This window comes from Gymnogyps californianus, chromosome 11 (assembly GCF_018139145.2).
Source record: "Gymnogyps californianus isolate 813 chromosome 11, ASM1813914v2, whole genome shotgun sequence".
Lineage (NCBI taxonomy): Eukaryota > Metazoa > Chordata > Aves > Accipitriformes > Cathartidae > Gymnogyps > Gymnogyps californianus.
Window position 1 is genome coordinate 13,506,918 of NC_059481.1, and position 19,171 is coordinate 13,526,088.

A 19,171-nucleotide genomic window follows, 5' to 3' on the forward strand; every position below is an offset into this window, starting at 1 on the left:
GGTATGCAAATCATCCTCTAGGATTTCCACAGTTGCCAGTACCATCTTCCAGCGTGACACACATTTTGTCTCCTAGGCGCGCTCCCAGGTGCCCCAGAAGTCAGCAGTTCTCCCCAGATGCAGGCAGCCCCCGGGGTCGGTGGGGCTGCACAGGGACCTCGGCTCCTTCCCCTACCCAGGCAGCAGGCGCTGCCAGGCTCCCGCGGCAGCTGCTGAACAAGCATGCGGCAGAGCTGAGCAGTTTCCATGGTCTCCATGGTTTCACGTCTCTTCAGAAGCAGATCAACTCGCATCATCTTTGTTTGAACAAGTCTCTCAGCTTTACTGTAAGATATGGTACAACGTGTGCCGCGCTGACCAACGCTACTGCACACAAAAGGAACAGCACAGAATCTGACTGATTCGAGTGAAAAATTTCACTCATCAATGAAACTGAAGGACAGAGAACACAGAGAGCAGGGACTAAAACTAAATCCACAAATTGCCTTGTTTTTTCTGGCACTGAAAATTCCTTCCTCAACAGTGTCTGGCAACTGACTCAGCCACCCTGTACTTTAAAAGCTCCTGCTGGATGGGCAGAAGGATAATTATTTACTTGCTCTGTATGATCATCGTTGTTCCATGTTGGTTTGAGGTCAAAATGGTTACAGGATTCAATGTACACAGAGATGCAAAGAGTATATTTCAGCTATACTGGCTGCTTTAATCTCAACTTGCATTCAGGCATTTATGTTTCTCCTGAGTTATGTCCCATTGCCTTACTTAGCAGCGCTGTTATCCTGAGCTATAGGAAGGCAGCAGACAACACAACTCTTTACACCAGAGAGTATAGCCACTATTTGATTTCTACAAAGAAGTTTTTACTGTGCAATAGTTAAACCCATTTTTACAAATGTTATCTTTTTTGGAGAGGCAGATTTTAACTTACCTCAAATTGCAGAAAGAAAACCAGACAGAAATACATACTCTGTTTTCATTTTCTGGAAAAATGCCCACATAAATGCTTTTACGTTGAATAGAGCCCTAAATGCTATGCTTTTAATGTTGATAAAACCCCAAACCTGTTACGCAGCCTAACCAATGTTATTCTTGAGAAGTAAAGAGGGAAGAACGAAAGAACCAAACATCTCAAAACCACATCAGAAGGACACAGTGAACCTGCGTTTCTCTGGCCAGTTTGGCCGTAACACTTGTCTTTCACAGCAGTAACTGGAATTGTTGCTACCCCACAAGAACATCACAACAAAAAATATGTCCTGGACACAGGCTGTTTTAAATATGTTCTCCCAATTGCAATAGTATCAGATGGCAGTAATTTTGGACCAGATTTTGATCCCCTTATTCATGCTGGCAAGCAGTCGCCTCCACAAATAGATCCACTGACTCCCATGTTAGTAACTGATTGTCAGTGTGAGTAAAAAGATCACAGTCCTTTACCCCACTTTAATATTCGGGCTGTACCAGGAGCAAAAAAATGTATTTCATTTCCAACAAATCTATTATTTTTCAAAGACTCAGTAAAATCATTCACCTCCAGAAAGGCAACCACGTGCATCTGTACACAAAGAGAATGCCTCATTTACCAACACAATGTCCGGACTGTAACTAAAATAATGAATACCAAAAGAAAAACTTGCCACATACCCTGAGTGCTGACCTTAACATTCAACTACTCTCTAATAGGGCAGGGACTACCGCCAGCTTTCAGACGTCATTATACGGGCATCCAGACAGTAAAAGTAAAAAGCAACTTAGGTGTTCAGTTATAAAGATTCAGAGTTATGCCAGCCAAGAACCAAACACACAAGTCACTGGAGATTTAAACGTGGAACGTAAATCTGCTGCCATGAATTCACTGATTTAGGAGCTAATTTTGTACCATAGAAAGTAAACAACACACAGCCATGAATACCTTTCCAGGGGAATATTCTGTTTATGTGGTATTTTCAGAAAGCCAAAACAATTTAGTATTTAACAGCAGAGGACTGTCATGGGGGGGTTCTGTGACTCTTGACTTGAGCAAACTCTGGGATGGGCTGTCTTAGCTAATATATTATTAGTTAATTAATATTAGATAATAAAACCCTGAGATTCAGGCTTTGCATCTTTCTGGGGAAGGAACTGGCCAAAGAACAGCAGTGAGGGAAAGAGCTTGAGAAACAGGTAGTGGCAGGATACAATTATAAACTGTGGCTGAGTCTGAGGAAGCTAATGTCTCTTCTGTTGAGAGTGCCTGTAGTCCTCAAGAATAGGTGAGAAACTAAGGGATGGAGATAAGAAAAGAAAGGAGCTTTGTCAACCCCAGGGATAAAAGAAAAATCACAAGTTGAGCCCTTGAACAGTATGAAATTGGCTGAAAAAATATCATAGCTTTGGAAGTACTTTTATTTGCTCTGGGTTTGAGTCTTTAGGAGCCATCACTTCACATTTTTAAGCTTTCCCCTACCACCTGGAGGTTAGAAATTTCATTAAAAAATATAGGTGAAGATGCTCCTGCAATCATTTGACTTCAGCCGTTAACCCTTCAGGAAGATCCCCATAATGCTGAGGGTAAGAGTGTGATTAAAAGGCAAGGTTCCCTCTGATCTGAAGAGGGGAGATGTGTCTTCAGCCTGCAGTCCAGGCATTATAAAACATAATCACTACCTCATTATTATTAGTAGTATTATAAGAAAAGCTGCTTGTGTCCTTTAGGCAACTCTTGCACGGTCAGACCTGGGAGGTGCAGAGCACAGGAGCCAAAGGCTCTCCAGGACAGAGCCCGTGGGGAGCACTGCAAGTCGGGTAGCTGAGACCGCAGCCTTCCGCCCAGCTGCCTTCCGCAGCCCTGCCCAGCCTCCGCTACCAGGCATCTTCTAAGCAGCCGGTCACGGTGGCAAACCCAGGGGAACGAAACATGCCTATCCGTGAGATCAGGGCTCTGAACTCTTGTTTTCCTTGTCTCTTTGCCTTCATGGTACCTTTCTACAAGTTATTTTGAAACAAACTCTGTTCTGGTGTGAGTCTCATGCAGCCCCCAGCACCCTACCTTCGCGGGGAGGGAGCAGGTTTGCACCCAGTGTTCATTTTGCTATGCTCCTGGTGCCATCTCATGGCCAGATAAATGTCCTGCGCTTGGCTGGCCCCGCAGGAAGGCGAAGCGGTGGGTATGCAGCTCCTGTGCTGCACACTGGAAAGGAGGAAGCCCGTCTTCTTCAGACTGCGTGGTGTTGGTCCAATGCTCTTCTCACAAGCTAAATGATTTTAAAGAGACCATAATCTCATCTATGATGGTGTCTTTTAGCAGGCCTAGACATTCTTCCGAATTCACGCGTGTGAACAAGAGGACCATATCCCAACTCTGCAGGCACGTTTTGGTCTTTTTCGACCTTCCTTTCTATAGAAGAGAAGTCCAAGTGCGTGGGCTGGAGGAGTTCAACGCCCTCCAGCAGACTCCCAGTCTGGATGTCCGGCAGAACATGGCTGCAGAGCAGCCGGCCCTGCACCCCAGGAGGTCAATCTAGACGCTCGCTGTGTGACTGGCTGTTTAACACCAACTGAAAAAAAATACCTGGTTGCTCTTTCCCCAAGTGCCTTGTGTCTGATGAAGGCATACCTTCTAAAAAGACACCTGGTCTGGCTTTGACGACGCCAGGAGATGGAGTGTCCCCTCCTGGTCTTAAAAGAGAATTGCACTACTGACAATCTCAAAAGAAATGCTGAAGAGGATTTACATGTGAAATGCTGATTCTGCAGCAGAAATGCCCAAGGTGAAATATCTGGATCAGGATGTGGATTTCTCCAAACTTATCAGTGCTTTTATCTCAAGCTGCCCTTAAAACCATCTCTCCATCTCTCTTTAGTACATGCTACTAAAACTCCACCTTTCCTGTAATGTTAAAAGCATCCAAGATCTAGTTAAAGACTGGTCATTCAAGTGTGAGGTCAAGCCCGAGCGCTGGGGTTGCAGAAGTCAGAGCAGAGCCAACTCCTCGCATGGGTATGACAATGTTGACTGTGAGTATTTCTGTGGAGTTGGTGCTGGCAGGAAGGACACAGACTGTTGGTGATACTTCAGCACAGAGGCTAAAATATCTGCAATCCTGAAAACACTGAAGAGCACCATGATGTTCTAGCATGCTGGACTCTACCTCCCAGTGGTTACAAGCATGTCACATACAGAAGGAAGAGCTATATGAATGTCATCAGCCACAAAGCCAACATCTTATGTGACGTTTTAGCCACTTAGTCTGCGACTGCCCTAACTCAGTAAGCATTTGGTCCTTACATGGAGAACATGCCTAAAGTTCACAGGCATATCCCCTGTCACTGCTACAAACACAGGAAACAAAGCAGGCCCTCCTGAACCTGTTGCCACCTCAGCTGGACCTTATGGCCAGTTTTCTCACTCGAATAGCTATTTGAAGACAGGAGAGCATCACAGCGTTCACTAGCCAGAACGTGGGCAACACATGCACTACGCACTCGCCACACGCATCAGCCCCAGACTCTCAGATTCTGTGGGTGAGGTGCTGGGAAGGCACAGCCGGGCACGGTGTCTCCTTGCGTCAGTCTCCGGCTCAAGCCAGCGGCTTGTTCAGAGTGAATGGGAGAGGCTCAGGGCACATTATCTTCCTGAGCCCACGAGCCACATATCAAAGTCTTTATAAGGCGAAGAGCCACAGAACACATACACTGTACCGCAGAGAGACAAGGGGAAAGGAAGCTCTGGGAGGAGTCTTCAAGCGGGAGATGACAGCAGCTCCCCAGAGGTTGTGTTCTGTGAGACAGGGTAGAGGCTGAGCACGCAGCTGGGTGCTAAGGCACCTCGGCGATGTCAGATGAGAGCCCGGGCTGGCTGGCTTCCTCTCACACCTGGGGATTCGTGTCACTCAGCAGCTCCTGTGACAGCCCAGCCCGGCTGCTGCCCACGTGGCAGACCCTTGGCATGGGAACCACACAAGAACTGGTTCTGAGCCGGGGCTGTAAGTGCTGGCGCGAGGAGGCTTGTGCTGCTCCAAGGGCTCAGAAATAGTAGTGGTTGTTAAAGGTGGCTGACGATTAACCAATTCCCATGCTAATTCCCCTGCTCAGCAGCCTTCCTTTCTGTTGTTGTGGTCACAACAAAATAATATTGACATGAACACACAACTGACACAAACATACATGGAGATCATATGAAGCTGCTCTGGAGCAGACTGTATATCCCCTCCTTGGAAGGTCATATCCCAAGGTAGGATCTGCCCTGAAACCCGCAGTATGCAGAGTCTGTAATGTGCACATGAACCCTCATGAACTCCAAAGAAGTCTGCGGGACTGCACAAATTTTAAACAAGTGTGAAAGGATAAGCAGGCTCCCACTGTTCAGTGAGCCAAAATGCATTATGCAAACAGTCTGATTCTGCTCTCACATCAATTTTGCATCATTCCAGCTCATGGTTTTCAGTAGTTCCTCTCAGCTGATATCCATGCAAGTGTTGGAACAAAAATAATGCTTATAGTATCTTTTCTCATTCAGTTGTTTCTCTAGAGCAAAATTTGTACCAGCGCAGGGACCAGTCCCATGTTTCTGTTCTAGACACATTCTGAGCACTGAAATGCAACGTAAAAAGATCACATGTGGTATGCACAGGTCACTGCAGTGCAATGCCTTTCACCCCTAGCTCCAAAGCCCTGCGGTAGCAAACTGCATGGGAAGTGAATGATATTAACAGAAGATTACCCCTTCACTGGTTTTCTGCAAATCTGAAGAAGTGTTTCTTGTGTCATTGCCTGCGTCCCCAGCATCAGAGCTGCTCTTATTTTCTTCCTCTTTGCAGTCCTTATCATCTTCATCTCCAGGAGATTTCCGTGACTGCTTGGAGGATTTCTAAAATGATCAACAACAAAGTTAAAAAGTAAAAACTGAGCTCTGGGCATAGAAAGACACTTTTGAAATGTATGTGGAATGCTGTCTGATCATGCGGTTCCCTGTTCAAGGTGAATATTGGGGAGGATATGTGGGGTGAAAAGCGTTTTTCAGGTGAAGTAGTTGGAGTTACTGCCATCAGTGAAGCAAAAGGAGAAATTCTGTGTTCAACACAGGTTGGCAGCACAATTGACTGTAAGACAGACACAGTAATAGGAGATGGGTATTAGTGTTGGGTCACCTGTAGGTTTTGTTAGTTAATGAAACAGATGGTGCCAGCTTGACAAAAGTTATGATTAAACACAGAGATGTAAAATGAGAATAACATTAGCAGAGCTGCTTTCCATACTTTTTTTAGTGCTGTCAGCTTTAATATATTAACATTAAAGCCATGTGGAACCAATACATCTTTTCTGCTCCCTTTATGTTATGCAATTCTACAGTACAAAAGGATAAATTGTGGCATTAAGCCACCATTTTCCTAATCCTCTGTTTGCCCAGAGTCTTCTGGAAAGAAGATGGTAGACCAGACCTGAATTTCTAATGTAAAACACACAAAGGGGGTGAAATTACTTAATACATTTTGTTCAGTGGATGAAACACGAAAATTCCTGCTCTCCCCCAAATTGAGCCTGGATCAGATTGTTTGCTTGCTTCTTCTCATTTCATTTAGTTTTCACTTTCAGAGAAGAAGAACATGAATGTGAATGAACATACTCTGCCACACTTTCCACAATTTTTTAAGCAAAGTACAGACCTGGAGGCACACACACAACTGGAGGAAGTGACTATAATGTTGCTTCCTTTCACCCAGGTGACAAATGAGGGGCGTATCTGAACCCAAAGTTGTCACTACGCAGGTGATTACGTTCACCAGCCATTATGAGGCAGTCTGAGACGCATTACTCTTAGCTTCCTCATCTATGCTGTTACTTAGATATTAACAGGGCAGGCAGGTACTACAATGCAGGTCTTTTATCTACAAATTGAGTGCCCTACTCCCTGCTTAATGAATTAGTTCTTCCTCCCTCCCATTCTGTATCCTTGTCCTGGTTTCAGCTGGAATAGAGTTAATTTTCTTCTTAGTAGCTGGTACAGTGCTGTGTTTTGGATTTAGTGTGAGAATAATGTTGATAACACGCTGATGTTTTAGTTGTTGCTAAGTAGCACTTCTTATCTTAAGCCAAGGATTTTTCAGCTTCCCATGCTCTGCCAGCAAGCAGGTGTGCAAGAAGCTGGGAGGGAGCACAGCTAGGACAGCTGACCTGAACTAGCCAAAGGGGTATTCCATACCATAGAACGTCATGCCCAGTACATAAATGGGGGGAGTGGGCCGGGAGGGGCGGATCGTGGCTCTGGCATCGGTCAGCAGGTGGTGAGCAATTGCATTGGGCATCACTTGTCTTTTCTTGGTTTTTATTTCTCTCTTTTTTTTGTTATATTCCTTTTCATTACTATTATTATAATTATATTTTTATTATTATTAATTAGTAGTGTATTTTATTTTACTTCAGTTATTGACCTGCTCTTATCTCAACCCATGAGTTTTACTTTTTTTTCCCGATCCTCCTCCCCATCCCACTGGGAGGGGGGAGCAGCTGTGTGATGCTTAGTTGCTGGCTGGGGTCACACCACGACAATCCTGTACTGAAGTATTTTACACTCAGCTACAACAGGAGCAGCTGAGCACATCTGGCCCTACCATATCTTTTAGCATGGCATCTGGGGCACTCACACTGGAGATGGGAGAGGGAAGCTTGAATTCTCCTGGACAGGAACCAAACCTGAACTCATGTCTCCCAGGAGGCACGCTCCTAAGGACTTTTTTTGCTCTTCATGGGGAAATACCTATCTAAGATGATCAAACCTATCAATCCATCTTTGCATGGATTTTCTTTCCAGCCCTTCTGAACTCCTTCCCATACTTTCACCTCCTTCTCAAAGTGTGGGCACTAGAACAGGGCAGAGTATTTTACCTGCTGTCTCACCAAGGCTGTCTACAAAAGCAAGAGCACTTCCCTTTGCCTGTTTGAACACCATTGTTATGGTACTGGAATCAAAATGCTAAAGAAGGAAGAACAGATTGCCATGAGGTGTACAGAATTCTAGTTATAAATGCACATGAGTAACAACGGAAAAACTCAGAAGATAACCTTTGAAGTGTAGGATTTTTTCCGTTTTGAGCCTGCTTTTTCATTCTTTCTTTTTCCTTTTCCATCCTCTTCTACCCGATCACCTTCCTCCTCACTGCTGGCATCTGCTGTATTTCCTCCTTCTCCTTCAGTTTCTGATGAGCTCTGTTGCTGAATTGCCTTTAAAATAACAATAACAATAATAACATAAACAACAAAAATATCACTAAAATCTATTACTTAATTTTTGTTCTGTATTGAAGAGAGAAATACTGGTAACAGGCAGCTTACACTTTAATTGCTATAGTCAGGAAGAGCTCAGGTTATTCTTCCAATTATCAAGAAAAAGGGCTGCAAAGCCAATTCTCTCAGTCACCACTTGAAAAGAGTTATATCAGATGCAGATTCTGGGATAGCATGTTCTGAAGGGTTTACACAGAAACAGAAGATCCGATAACAACAATGTGTTTGCCGGAGAACTAAGGGTTGCTCAGTGGAGAGACCTGGCATGTTCTACTTTGGCCAAACTATGGAAACTTTTAGACTTTGGCTGCAATAGGAGAGACTTATTCAGGAGAGAAGACGGCTGTTACAAAACCCCCCCAAAGGGCAGGATCTCTGTGTTAGGAAAAAGCAAACACTGACCAGAAGGCTGAGAGCTCTTTGACAGTCCATCTCCCACAGACTATTCACTAGATTTTTTTAAATCCCCAAGTGTATGCAAAACATCTGTAGGGCTGAAAATATGAAACAGGAACTGAGAGGGGCAGCAGCTTGTCTGCAGGTGGTCCATATCTCTGGTTTGTAAGGTTTTGTGCTAATAATGTAATAGGTGTTCGCCTTCTTTTGGAGGTGATTTCTGCCTTCAAAGGACCACATTTTTTTAATAAGAAAAGTTCTTTGGTTTTATACAGCCCACCAACTACTCTTCTCCCCCTCCAGCTTCACTGACTATTTGCTCTGGACGTCCAACAGGGAGAGCTGTTGTACAGCAGCCACTATCTTGTAACAGCAGCTTAAACCGCCACCTTCTCACCCCTCACAACTTCGGCAGTGGTGTCCTATGTGTTATACATTACCAATGTAAAAATCAAAAGTGCAGTGACCTTAAGGTCTGTGTAAAATACACTGAACCTGATATAAAAATAAACAACAGAAAGAAGAAGTCAGAAATTATTCATGTTTATACTGGAGTAAATAAAACCTTCCATTTTTAATTCAACTAAATCTGCTGCAGAATTTTCCACTTCACCACCCCAGAATATCACAGAAAGCAAAGGGCTCTGCAGTATGATTAAAGTTCAGTTTGTCACAGAGTGCAAGACCACAGTTGTCTTTACATTACACAATTATAAAAGCTGTGAAACTTTCTAGCTCCACCAAAACCAGGACTTTCCACATCACTCACACAATCTTTACATTGACAAGAAGTCTTCAAAGAAGAAAACAAGAAAGATAAGGAGGAATAGAAGTGAAAGTCATTTACCTGATATCCAGTAAACTTTACTCCAGGGTTGTTTTCTATTTCCCACAGGCCTTCATTAAATCCTTTTCGCTTGTTTGACTTCCCAAACTTATCTTTATATTCTTTATATGGGAAAAGGTCTTTGGGCCCCAGGAACGCACTGCATTTTAACAAAGGTAACATTCAAAAAAGGACTTAAATTCCTCCTCTTCAAAAAACAAAAACCATTACAGTGCAAATGTTTTCCCTATTCTTCTGCTCGTTCCATCATTTCTTTTTCAGTTTTATTTGTTTGTTTGTTTATTTATTTATTTAACACACTGGCTTTGAGCTACTGCTGTGAGTCTGATTTAATGGGTTGGCTCACCATCCCGATCTTTGATGTTGCAAAATCATGCTGGGTCTCTCTAGAAACAACTAAAACGAGTCTCATTTATTATATTAACTACTGCTGGGAGCTGGCACTTGAACAATTTATGAAAGGGATTGTATGACGTAATTGCCTGCGATAGCAAGGGACCAATCTTCCAATCCTATGTGTTACAAATCCAGAAAGGCCTAAAAATACCGTATGAAAAGTTAAAGCATGTAAGGAGTGCCTAGAGCCCATGAGCCAAAACTTATCCCTTGTACTATGGGACAGAAAAAGCAGTAGCATTTATTATTATCTATACTGCCAGTAAGCCTGGGAGCTTCTTTCTTGGAATAAGCCCCCCACATGCTAGATTCTGTGCAAACACAATAAAAATGCTCTCCTTCCCAAAAATCTTATAATTTCATATAAGACAAGGAACAATGGGTGAATATAGGCAGATGAGTAATACTAGGAAACAATGAGACACACAGGGTGCTTGTGGCCAAATTGTTTTTTAGACAGCACAGCAGAGGAGGGATTTTGTGCTCTGCTGCTGCAGAAGTCAGCTATGCACTGGGCCAACTAATTTCAGGCCCAGGCACCACAATGCAGGGAAAAATAATTACAAAAAAAAGAAGAGTGGTGATTTATCCTGCTTTTTCTACATACTTCATAGTAAAACTTCTTATATAAAACTGAAGAAAGCATAATTTCCTTTTCATTGGGTATCTATATCCAGTGTGTTTACTTTGCTCTGTATCATGGTACTGGGATGGCTAATCATAAGTTAAATTAAAAACAGTGAGGGCAAAAAACCCCCTTCATTCCCACATGGAAGATTCTATGTCACCAATGACCGGAGCTGAGCAAGTCACAGTGTCCTTCATTATAATCACTGTCCTACTTTCCTGATGATCTTTGCAATTAATGTTAACTCTATGGTCTCCATTACCACGGGATCATGGAGCTCCACCATTTACAACACATTTATTCTCGTAACATCACCACGATGGGAAGTTGTCCTTTTTTGCAGATGGGCTTCTGAGGCACAGAGATTTGCCCAAGGTCAAACTCAAACTGATAGCAGAGTACAGAGGAAAACCCAACTCTCTCCAGTCTCAGTCTAATACCTTAATCACAGGATCATATTTCTTCCTTGCTGTAAACATTATTTCAGATTAATGCCTGATTTATGCCCTGTTTCTTCCCAGCATTTTTGAATGTGCAAAGTTTCATTCACTTAATCATCCCACTGGCCAAGAAGTTTGCCAGTACAGAGCCAACTGGTGGCTAAAGGCATCAGATGACAAGTCTCTGGGGAAAGAGCTTCCTTTTAACTACACAGGAGACAGAATGGTATCCACACTCAGTTGTCTCATTGAGAAATAGCTGAATTATATAATTACAAAGACAAGAATGCATTTCTACCTGAAAGCCAAACAGTGATTTCCAAACTAACAGATGTCTCGTTAATATTAAAGGCTACAATAGAGCAAGGGATCTGAATAAATTATTTTATCTATGCTTTTGCTAATACTAGGAGATGTCTCCTTCTTGTCAAAAATACATACAAACAGTTCTAACACAAATAACAAAGGAAAACTGTATGAAACTTACCATGAGCTACCTTAATTTAGCTCAACAGTAATGTACGGAAATGTTTCTACAGCCTTTTATGTACAGTAAACACGGAAAAATTGTCTACATCTTTGTTTGAAATATGTTCATTGCCACTGGGAGAGTATAACAGTTTCCACCGCTCTGCTATAAAACTAAGGAGCTGCAATCTACAGTTCATTTTTAACAGTTACGCTTTTTAAATTATTAAGGTAGTAACTACAAACTGTTTCTCTGTTTCAGATGTTACAGTCAGATCATGGGCTAACAAAATCCAAAACAAAAGAGATTAGCAGTTTGGGATTCATTAATTTCAGAATAAAAGTGGTCAGAGTTTTTTTCTCAAAATGTTTCTCAAGAAAAATGTTTCCATTAAAAAAAAATACATTTTGGTTTCTAATTTTAAAGCATCATAAGTTTATTTGAACTTTATTCTTTTTAGATTATTTTGTGACAGTAGTAGCAGATCACAATATATCAAAATATCAGGTTGTTTCATTACAGTAATAGGAAGAAATATTTTAACTAAAGAGAGGCTATTTTGCTCTTTATTAAGCAGAAATTGCCTTTGAAGATTTTTAAAATAAAATGTGACGTATGAGCTATGGGCCTTATCATGTTCTGGAATAATGTTAAAATTAAAAAATAAACAATAAATTTTTAATAAAGCTTCAAACCTCTAAAATGGAATTTAAAATGTCATCAGAATTTCATTTTTCCATTTTTCCATTTTTTAAGAAATTCTAGAAAACATGTTCCCTGCAAGTGGGGAACGAAAAGTTTTAAAATATAAACATTTCATGCAAAATGGAAACTGTGATTTATTTTTTTTAACTACCTCAGACATAGTTTAAAATAGAGACATGTACATTATAATTTTGAAACTCTGTAGCAATTACTACGAGACCTAACTTAGCCTTTCTGTTCTGATTCCTTTCTTTCCCTATGAGCTCAGCCAGCTCAGTTCTTCTATCACTTCTGAGAGCTCCATCCTACAATATCCCCAGCACAAATCTCACAGGAATGCATATATTTTAAAGCTATGTGAGGACTGCATGAGACTCTGGGGTCTGCTTCCTCTCATTTTACAAACCACCGAGTGAGTTCTCACACAGGACACGAACCCAAATGTGTCCGAATACAGCAGCCTGATCTCTGCTATCATGTACATCCAAGTAAAAAATTTTTGCCCCTGCATCTGAGTTCAGATGACCCTTTAATAAATTTATGCCAACACTTTTCTTTACAGGAAACACAGGCACTGGTTATTATTTATGCTTAGATCATGGTATACCATCCACGCAGCAGCGTTCCCACCTACTTTCAGGTTTCACTTCCATGTGTTAATACAAATGAGTTGGGCTCGCAGGACCTATCTCTAGGCTCCCAATGGCTTCAGTCAGGAGTTGTTCCAATAAAATCAGTGGAAATTACGTTAGCTGCAGTGGAAGAGACGTTTTCAAAGGAAAAGATCATGTTCATTCACTTACGTTTCATGAGTCCCGAAAAAGAAGATGGGATATTTATTTGCTGGAGGCTTCACGGCTCCTTCAGGGAGTTCATCAATCTGTGAGACAGAAATGGAGAAAGGATTATTCCCAAATGTGGGGTCCCTCGCCCAAGAATCCCTACCAAGCCATGGAAGTGCTAGTGCAGGTATCCCACAGCCCTGGGAGGTCCCACTGTGTGCTGGTGGGGAAGGGAAGACGGCTGCTGATTTTTCAGGCAGGCAGGTCATACAAAGTCAGCATATGACAGAAACACTACAGGGAGATGACAGAAGACTGAGGAGCAGACAAAAAGTTTTAATGATTTCATGGGCTTTATAATACACAAAGGCAATAAAATCAAGTCTGCTTAATTTAAGTGTTAACTTCAGATGCTGCCTCATCAAAGGCACCGAAGCCCAGAGGGTAATCCTGCCTGTCTCACACAGCCACCTAAATAACTTCTGCAGCAAATGGGGAACAGATGGTATCTCTGAGACTCTGCAGCCGGAAAACCGGACAATCTCCCATCGGTGCTTCCTGGTGGTGATGGTGGTACGCAGTGTAAAATGCATAACGCACGCCAGGGAGGAGGGCCTGGGACTCTCCTTCCCCTGCAGCATCCTAATAACTGGTTTTGGTCACCACTCCCCTCTGTACTCCATCTCTTCTTTCACGTTTTATCCCTGGCATCATATTTCTCAAGACACAGCTGCAGAGCAGGTAAGGGAGGGATGGTGAGGGTGCTCTCCTGAGATACAGCTGGGATTTGGACAAACCCCTCAGGCTGAGCAGTGCCTAGACCCCATCTTCCGACGTCTGAGTGAGAGCATTGGTCGCGAGGCAGGAGGTTAGGCCCGTGACTTAGTCTTGTCCATATCTAATTTTTCAGTCGTCTGCAACAGAAGTAAGAGAGTCCAGGTGCCTACCCACATAAACCAGAAACACAGCACAGCTTTAAATAAGATCTAAATGCCTGCCTTCCCAGAAATGGCACTTCTGAGCATATGTGGGTGTCTAAAATGAAGCGTCCAGGGAACTCTCCGGCTAAGAGGGAGCCTAATGAATCTAGATATCTATAGGGCAACACCAGAAAGCAGGTGAATGGCTTGCTGCCTGTGTCTTAGGCAACTCAATCTCAACATAAGCATATTGAATCCTGCCAAATGTCACTGGAACTGAGAGCAAAGTGCTGACGTACCAATGCTATATGAAATCTGCTCCTCAGCAGAGCACGGGGATGGAACCTGCATGTTTTCACTCAGGAGGCCAGGCCCCCATGTGCTTTCCTTCTCTTTTCCTGCTGAAGGACCCCAAACACTGAATTCTTGTTGATTAATAAACACCAGATTGTTTTCAAAGGATGTTCTCTTTCACTGCAAAGCATCTGCTGGCTACGTAGCTCTCAAAGGAGTACAAGCTTTTATAAGAATTCAAGTCCTTTTGGTCTTTCTGCAAGGACACCCGTTGGGGACAGAGAAACCAGAGCCACATGTGGAGCTGTAACATCACAGGACTCCTTTCTGCAAAAGAAATGGATGCCTATCTTTTAGGTCTAAGTGGAGCATTCTCTGAAGCTACGCCAAAATCAGGGGATAGAAGAGCACTTCCAAACCATTCCCCGTCTCTTTTCTGCAGCATGACTCAGGGGTGTGGATGGTGGGGCTCTGGCATGCTGGGCCGTGTGTCACCGTGCACTCCCTGCCCAGCACCGTCTGCAGGAGACAATCGATGACGGTCAGAGGTGTCACACGCCTTGTGGGCACAGCAATTACCCAACTTCTTTTACTTAATAAAGCTAATGAATTGATAAATAAAAGGAGAAGCTATTATTTAAATGCACATAGAAGGAAGATACACACTGGTGGAAGGTGGAAGATGGAAGCGTGCATTCACTTTTAGCTCAGCTGTGTGTAAGAAGGAACTGAAATGACATGACAGGCTGTTCAGTGTCCTCTTCATCATCAGGAATACATAGAGGAAAGACTGCCAAAGATATTTTTTTAGAACTCATTATTTTCTGACATTAACTATTTGTTTTTAAGTAAGTGCCCATAATGTGGTTATTTTCTCACTAATTCATGATTTAAATACAGATATTAGACCATAACAGTGATAAAAAGACTGCAGGGAAAAAACACCGCAACTCACTTTACAAACTGATAGCAAGTCACAGAGATAGCATGTCCCACTCTGCAACACATTTTATGCCTCCTTAAAGATGGAAGTATCTACGTGTCAGACCAAAAAAGGCTGTGCTGGCAGTTTACCAAGTACAGGGGTAATACACCTCCACTGTCTGGATGCCATAGCCATCTTCCTCTTTATTACGACAAGGAAGATGTCCAGAGAGATACTAGACCCCAGAAATATGTGGACTCCCGCGACTGAGACAAACAATGTCTGCTGGGACTTGAGTGCGAATCTCATTTGGCCGCCTGAAATGCGGCGCCAGCTCTGGGCTGCATTACAGAACAGCACAGTCCAGTTACTGTCTCAACCCTTTAAGAATTTCTCATGAAATAAAGCGAACAGCTGTAAATGATCAGTAAAGCGGAGGAATGAAGACATGCTTAGTGGGGAATGCTGATCAGAAGGGAATGGGGATCTTACATCACACAACGTGCTACGCTCCAAAGCAGTGAGGATCTTCTCCTAAGCAACATCCCAAGTGGAGTTAAGCCTCATGTCGTATTCCCAGCAGTTTATACTGTTAGCTAAGGAGCAGCACCAAATCGACAAAGGACAGCACACACATCTGCCACGCAGCTCACCTGTTCCCCATTTTGTGGCGTATTTCTTTATTCATCCGAGTATCCCCTCTGACTATGTATCATCACAGGAAACCATAAAAAAGCTTTTCATAGCTTTTGAAAGTTGGCATACACATACAAACACATGCAGTATAAATCTGCACTAAACAGCTCAAGGATAGACTGTTAATGCTCCCACTCTAACATTTCACTGTGCAGCTGAGGTCAAGACTTTTCCTGCCTTCACTGATTCTACTGTGAGCTCCCCAGCTCTCAGGCTTATGTCGCTAGTACTGTAATGAGGTTGAATATGAAGTGACAGTGCTATCTTACGGCCATTTAACTCCGTGGCAAAAACGCCAGGGAATTTAGTAAAGGATGAGACCCTCTCTGCCATTACGAAAGAGCTCTTCCCCTTTTACCTGTTTCACACGAATCCCTGCATTAGAGATTGTGAGAGGAGAGCTTTGCACAGTTCACCCATTCCCAGCAAAACCACCTTAGCCCTCTGTGAATGCTGAGCCCCTAAGTGCTTATTTAGCTGCAGAACAACCCCAGCACTCCTTGACGATTGCTGCTGTTTTGTAGTAACAGAAAGCAAGCAGCACGAGCAACCATACTGCAGCCCCCCGCTGCTGCACTTAGTCACAATTTATTCCCATCCTACAAGATGTTTTGGTTAAATATGCTGAAGATTTGGATCTGATATTTTTCCCCATATCAGCAAGATCAAAGACAGAGAGAGAGGGAGGGAGAGAAAGAGAGCGAGCATGTGAGCACAAGAGCGAGAAAAGCATCACTGCTTCGAACCAGGAACAAAAGAGATAAGTGCACCCATACTAGGACACAGTGTTGTAGTCACAGAAACCTCACTAATGACTAAAGCATCTGTCTATCAGAGAGCCAGACTGCGACTGCATTTTGCTCCTGGAAGGAAACAAACAGATTCTAAAGTACCCGTTATAACCTGCAATCAAACAGGAGATCCATACCCTCCTGAACCAGAGCAGACAGCGGGCTGGAGCTTGGTGCCACAGAAATCAGTGAGAGCAGTGCATGGCGTGCAAATCTGATACGTGCATCAGCAACATCATGGGCAGCCGCTTCAATTATGGCTAAAATTAAAGCAGGTGGTTTCAGATTTCGAGTTTCATCCCCTTTGCTCCCGTTGCTGTCATCTGCTTAATGAATAACAATTGCTTTCTTTTTGCACAACCTCAGCAGAGCTGCACTTCCCAGCATTTGTTTGCCAACCAAGCAGCAGAGCTTTAAAGACGTAACTGTGCTTTTTTTTTGGGTAAACAAATGCCAGGCTTCTAGGGTCAGGAACACTGAACAGAAAATTCAGCCTGGACTTCTCAAACCAGAGCAGGGCTTTATCAAATGGTGCTGCTAGGGTCTACCAATGTGCAAGCAAGAAATCTGTCTCCTTACATTGTAGTTTACAGGCTAGGATGTATATGCAGCCCGAATATTTTGCTCTCAGTGGTGCTGAGTAATTGCTGACTTCTCAGGTAGTATTTCCAAATGGTTCTCACAGGCTGGGTTTGGCAGTACTCATACTGCAACACTTTCTTCCCAGTTGCCATGAGGTTAGGGACACTGGGGAGAGAGGCACTGGCTGGGTGGGTTGGACTGGAGCTGTAGAGCTGTAGCCCTGCAAGGCGGACAGTGTAGAGTTGCCCTCCGAGAACAACCGTGGCTCCCAGAAGCACAAATCATCCCCGTGCCTGCCTGTGGGATAACATGGCATATTCCAGACAGGCGGAGGAGCTCCCTGGGAGGGCTGGTGCAGAACCAGAGGAAGCTGCACCCCCTCCTGGGTGTTCTGTTCCGCAGAGCTCTACATTCCCTGCAAAATGGGAAACATGTCTCTCTGAGACACAGAGAAAACAGCAAGCTTTGTCTCACTGCTTGTCTATGTAAAGCAGCTTTCTGTGGAGGTTTACATTATTGCAGCAGTCAAGAAAGGGGCAGTTCTGCCCATCAAGGCTGGAGGGCATCCCAGATGCGTCTTCTTCCACTTGGAGGGACAGCAGGTATCATGTTGTATGGCTATCACAAAATCTCTGTGCTGTGGATAAGCTGCTGTTCAAAAGCAGGAATTCCAGGCTGTCAGGGTGGCTTTCGGACCAGACCCTGTTCCATTATGTTCTAGCAGAATTTTACACTACAAAAAAAAGGTATTATGCAAAAATACCTATCAGGTCCACATGTACAGACAAGAAAGCTTTACTTCAGCATGCAGAGATGCTTATGTGGGCATTGAACCCACAAGAACAAGTCCTTTTATTTTGCAAAAAGAGGGAATTAAAACTGCAGAGCAGTAATCACTGATTGTTTTGACATACTGTAAATGCCTTTGATTGGCAAAAGCACACAGAAGCATTGCAGAGATCAGTATCTCCCTCTGAAATCCCTGGAGTCACTGCACAGCAGTCGAGCAAAGGCCGATAGTATTTTTGCTGGAAAGTGGTTCAAGTTGCTTATTATTGCCCAACGCATGCAAGCAGCTTGATCTTTTGCAGTTAGCTTATTAGCAAAACTCTAGATGGATAAAAGCAATACTCTTCAAAATCCACTATTAAAATAGGATATTTTGCTTTTCTACAACGTTTTTATGCAGATGGATTTAATATGCTTTTTAACAGCTAATGCTACTGGGAGTCAGCAGTATGGCAGTATCTTTTCTAAACCATTATTTAAAATACTGTTCTGTAAAATGTCAAATATTAATTTTTTTCCCCAGAGGATCCTAAAATGTGAAAGAAAAAAAAAGAAAAAAAAAAATCCAACCTCTTTCAAGCTAAAAACTGTGACTCAAATTCTCTATTACTTAAATTGAACAGCAATCCAACTAAAGCTGATTGGAGACTGCAGAATTTTTCTCTCATTTATCAGGACTATATGATATTTGAAGCAGAGCACAACTCCTTCCCCAATGTACATCACATACCAGAACTCCTAGTGTGGAATGCTGGCATATGCACTTTTTCACCCATTAAAAAAGATAACGCTGTGAAGGGTGAGACTAGAAGCAGAATCCAACTTAATAAGGTGGAATTGCACAGCTACAAAAGTAAAAATTAAAAAAGTCTCTGGGCATGGAAGAGTGCCACCAGCAAAAACAAAAAGCAAAACAAGATTAAAAACAGCAGAGCATACTTTTGAGCACTGCTGAAAATGGCTGAAGGGTATCCTGCAGACAGCCACAAATGACAATATAAAGACATCAATCCTCCTTTTTTTCTGTGCATGCTCAGGACCTCAACAACGAGATAGAAGACAATGAAGGGTTAGTTGGAGTCCAAACAATGCTGGCAGGCAATGTCTCACTAGGAAAGATCAGCAGTCTTGCAGCTGAGTTCAGCCCCTTTACATCCCTAATTAGCAGCACATTTTTAAGACAGAAAGTTGAAATACACTTTCTGCAGAGCTGCTTTAATCTTCAATATGAAAATGGAGCCAAAGCTTA

The 19,171-nt window shown here is 43.0% G+C and overlaps 1 protein-coding gene across 1 annotated transcript in view; it reads right to left on the minus strand.

Annotated features, from left to right (window-relative positions):
- Window positions 1-19,171, minus strand: part of HDGFL3 (HDGF like 3) — a 39,449-nt gene that overhangs the window by 3,038 nt on the left and 17,240 nt on the right. Inside the window, exons 2-5 of the mRNA XM_050902958.1 lie at window positions 12,947-13,023; window positions 9,506-9,644; window positions 8,041-8,199; window positions 5,702-5,848 (exon numbers count right to left, since the gene is read on the minus strand). Coding sequence (XP_050758915.1) covers window positions 5,702-5,848; window positions 8,041-8,199; window positions 9,506-9,644; window positions 12,947-13,023 — 522 coding nt within the window. The remainder of the gene's footprint in view (window positions 1-5,701; window positions 5,849-8,040; window positions 8,200-9,505; window positions 9,645-12,946; window positions 13,024-19,171) is intronic.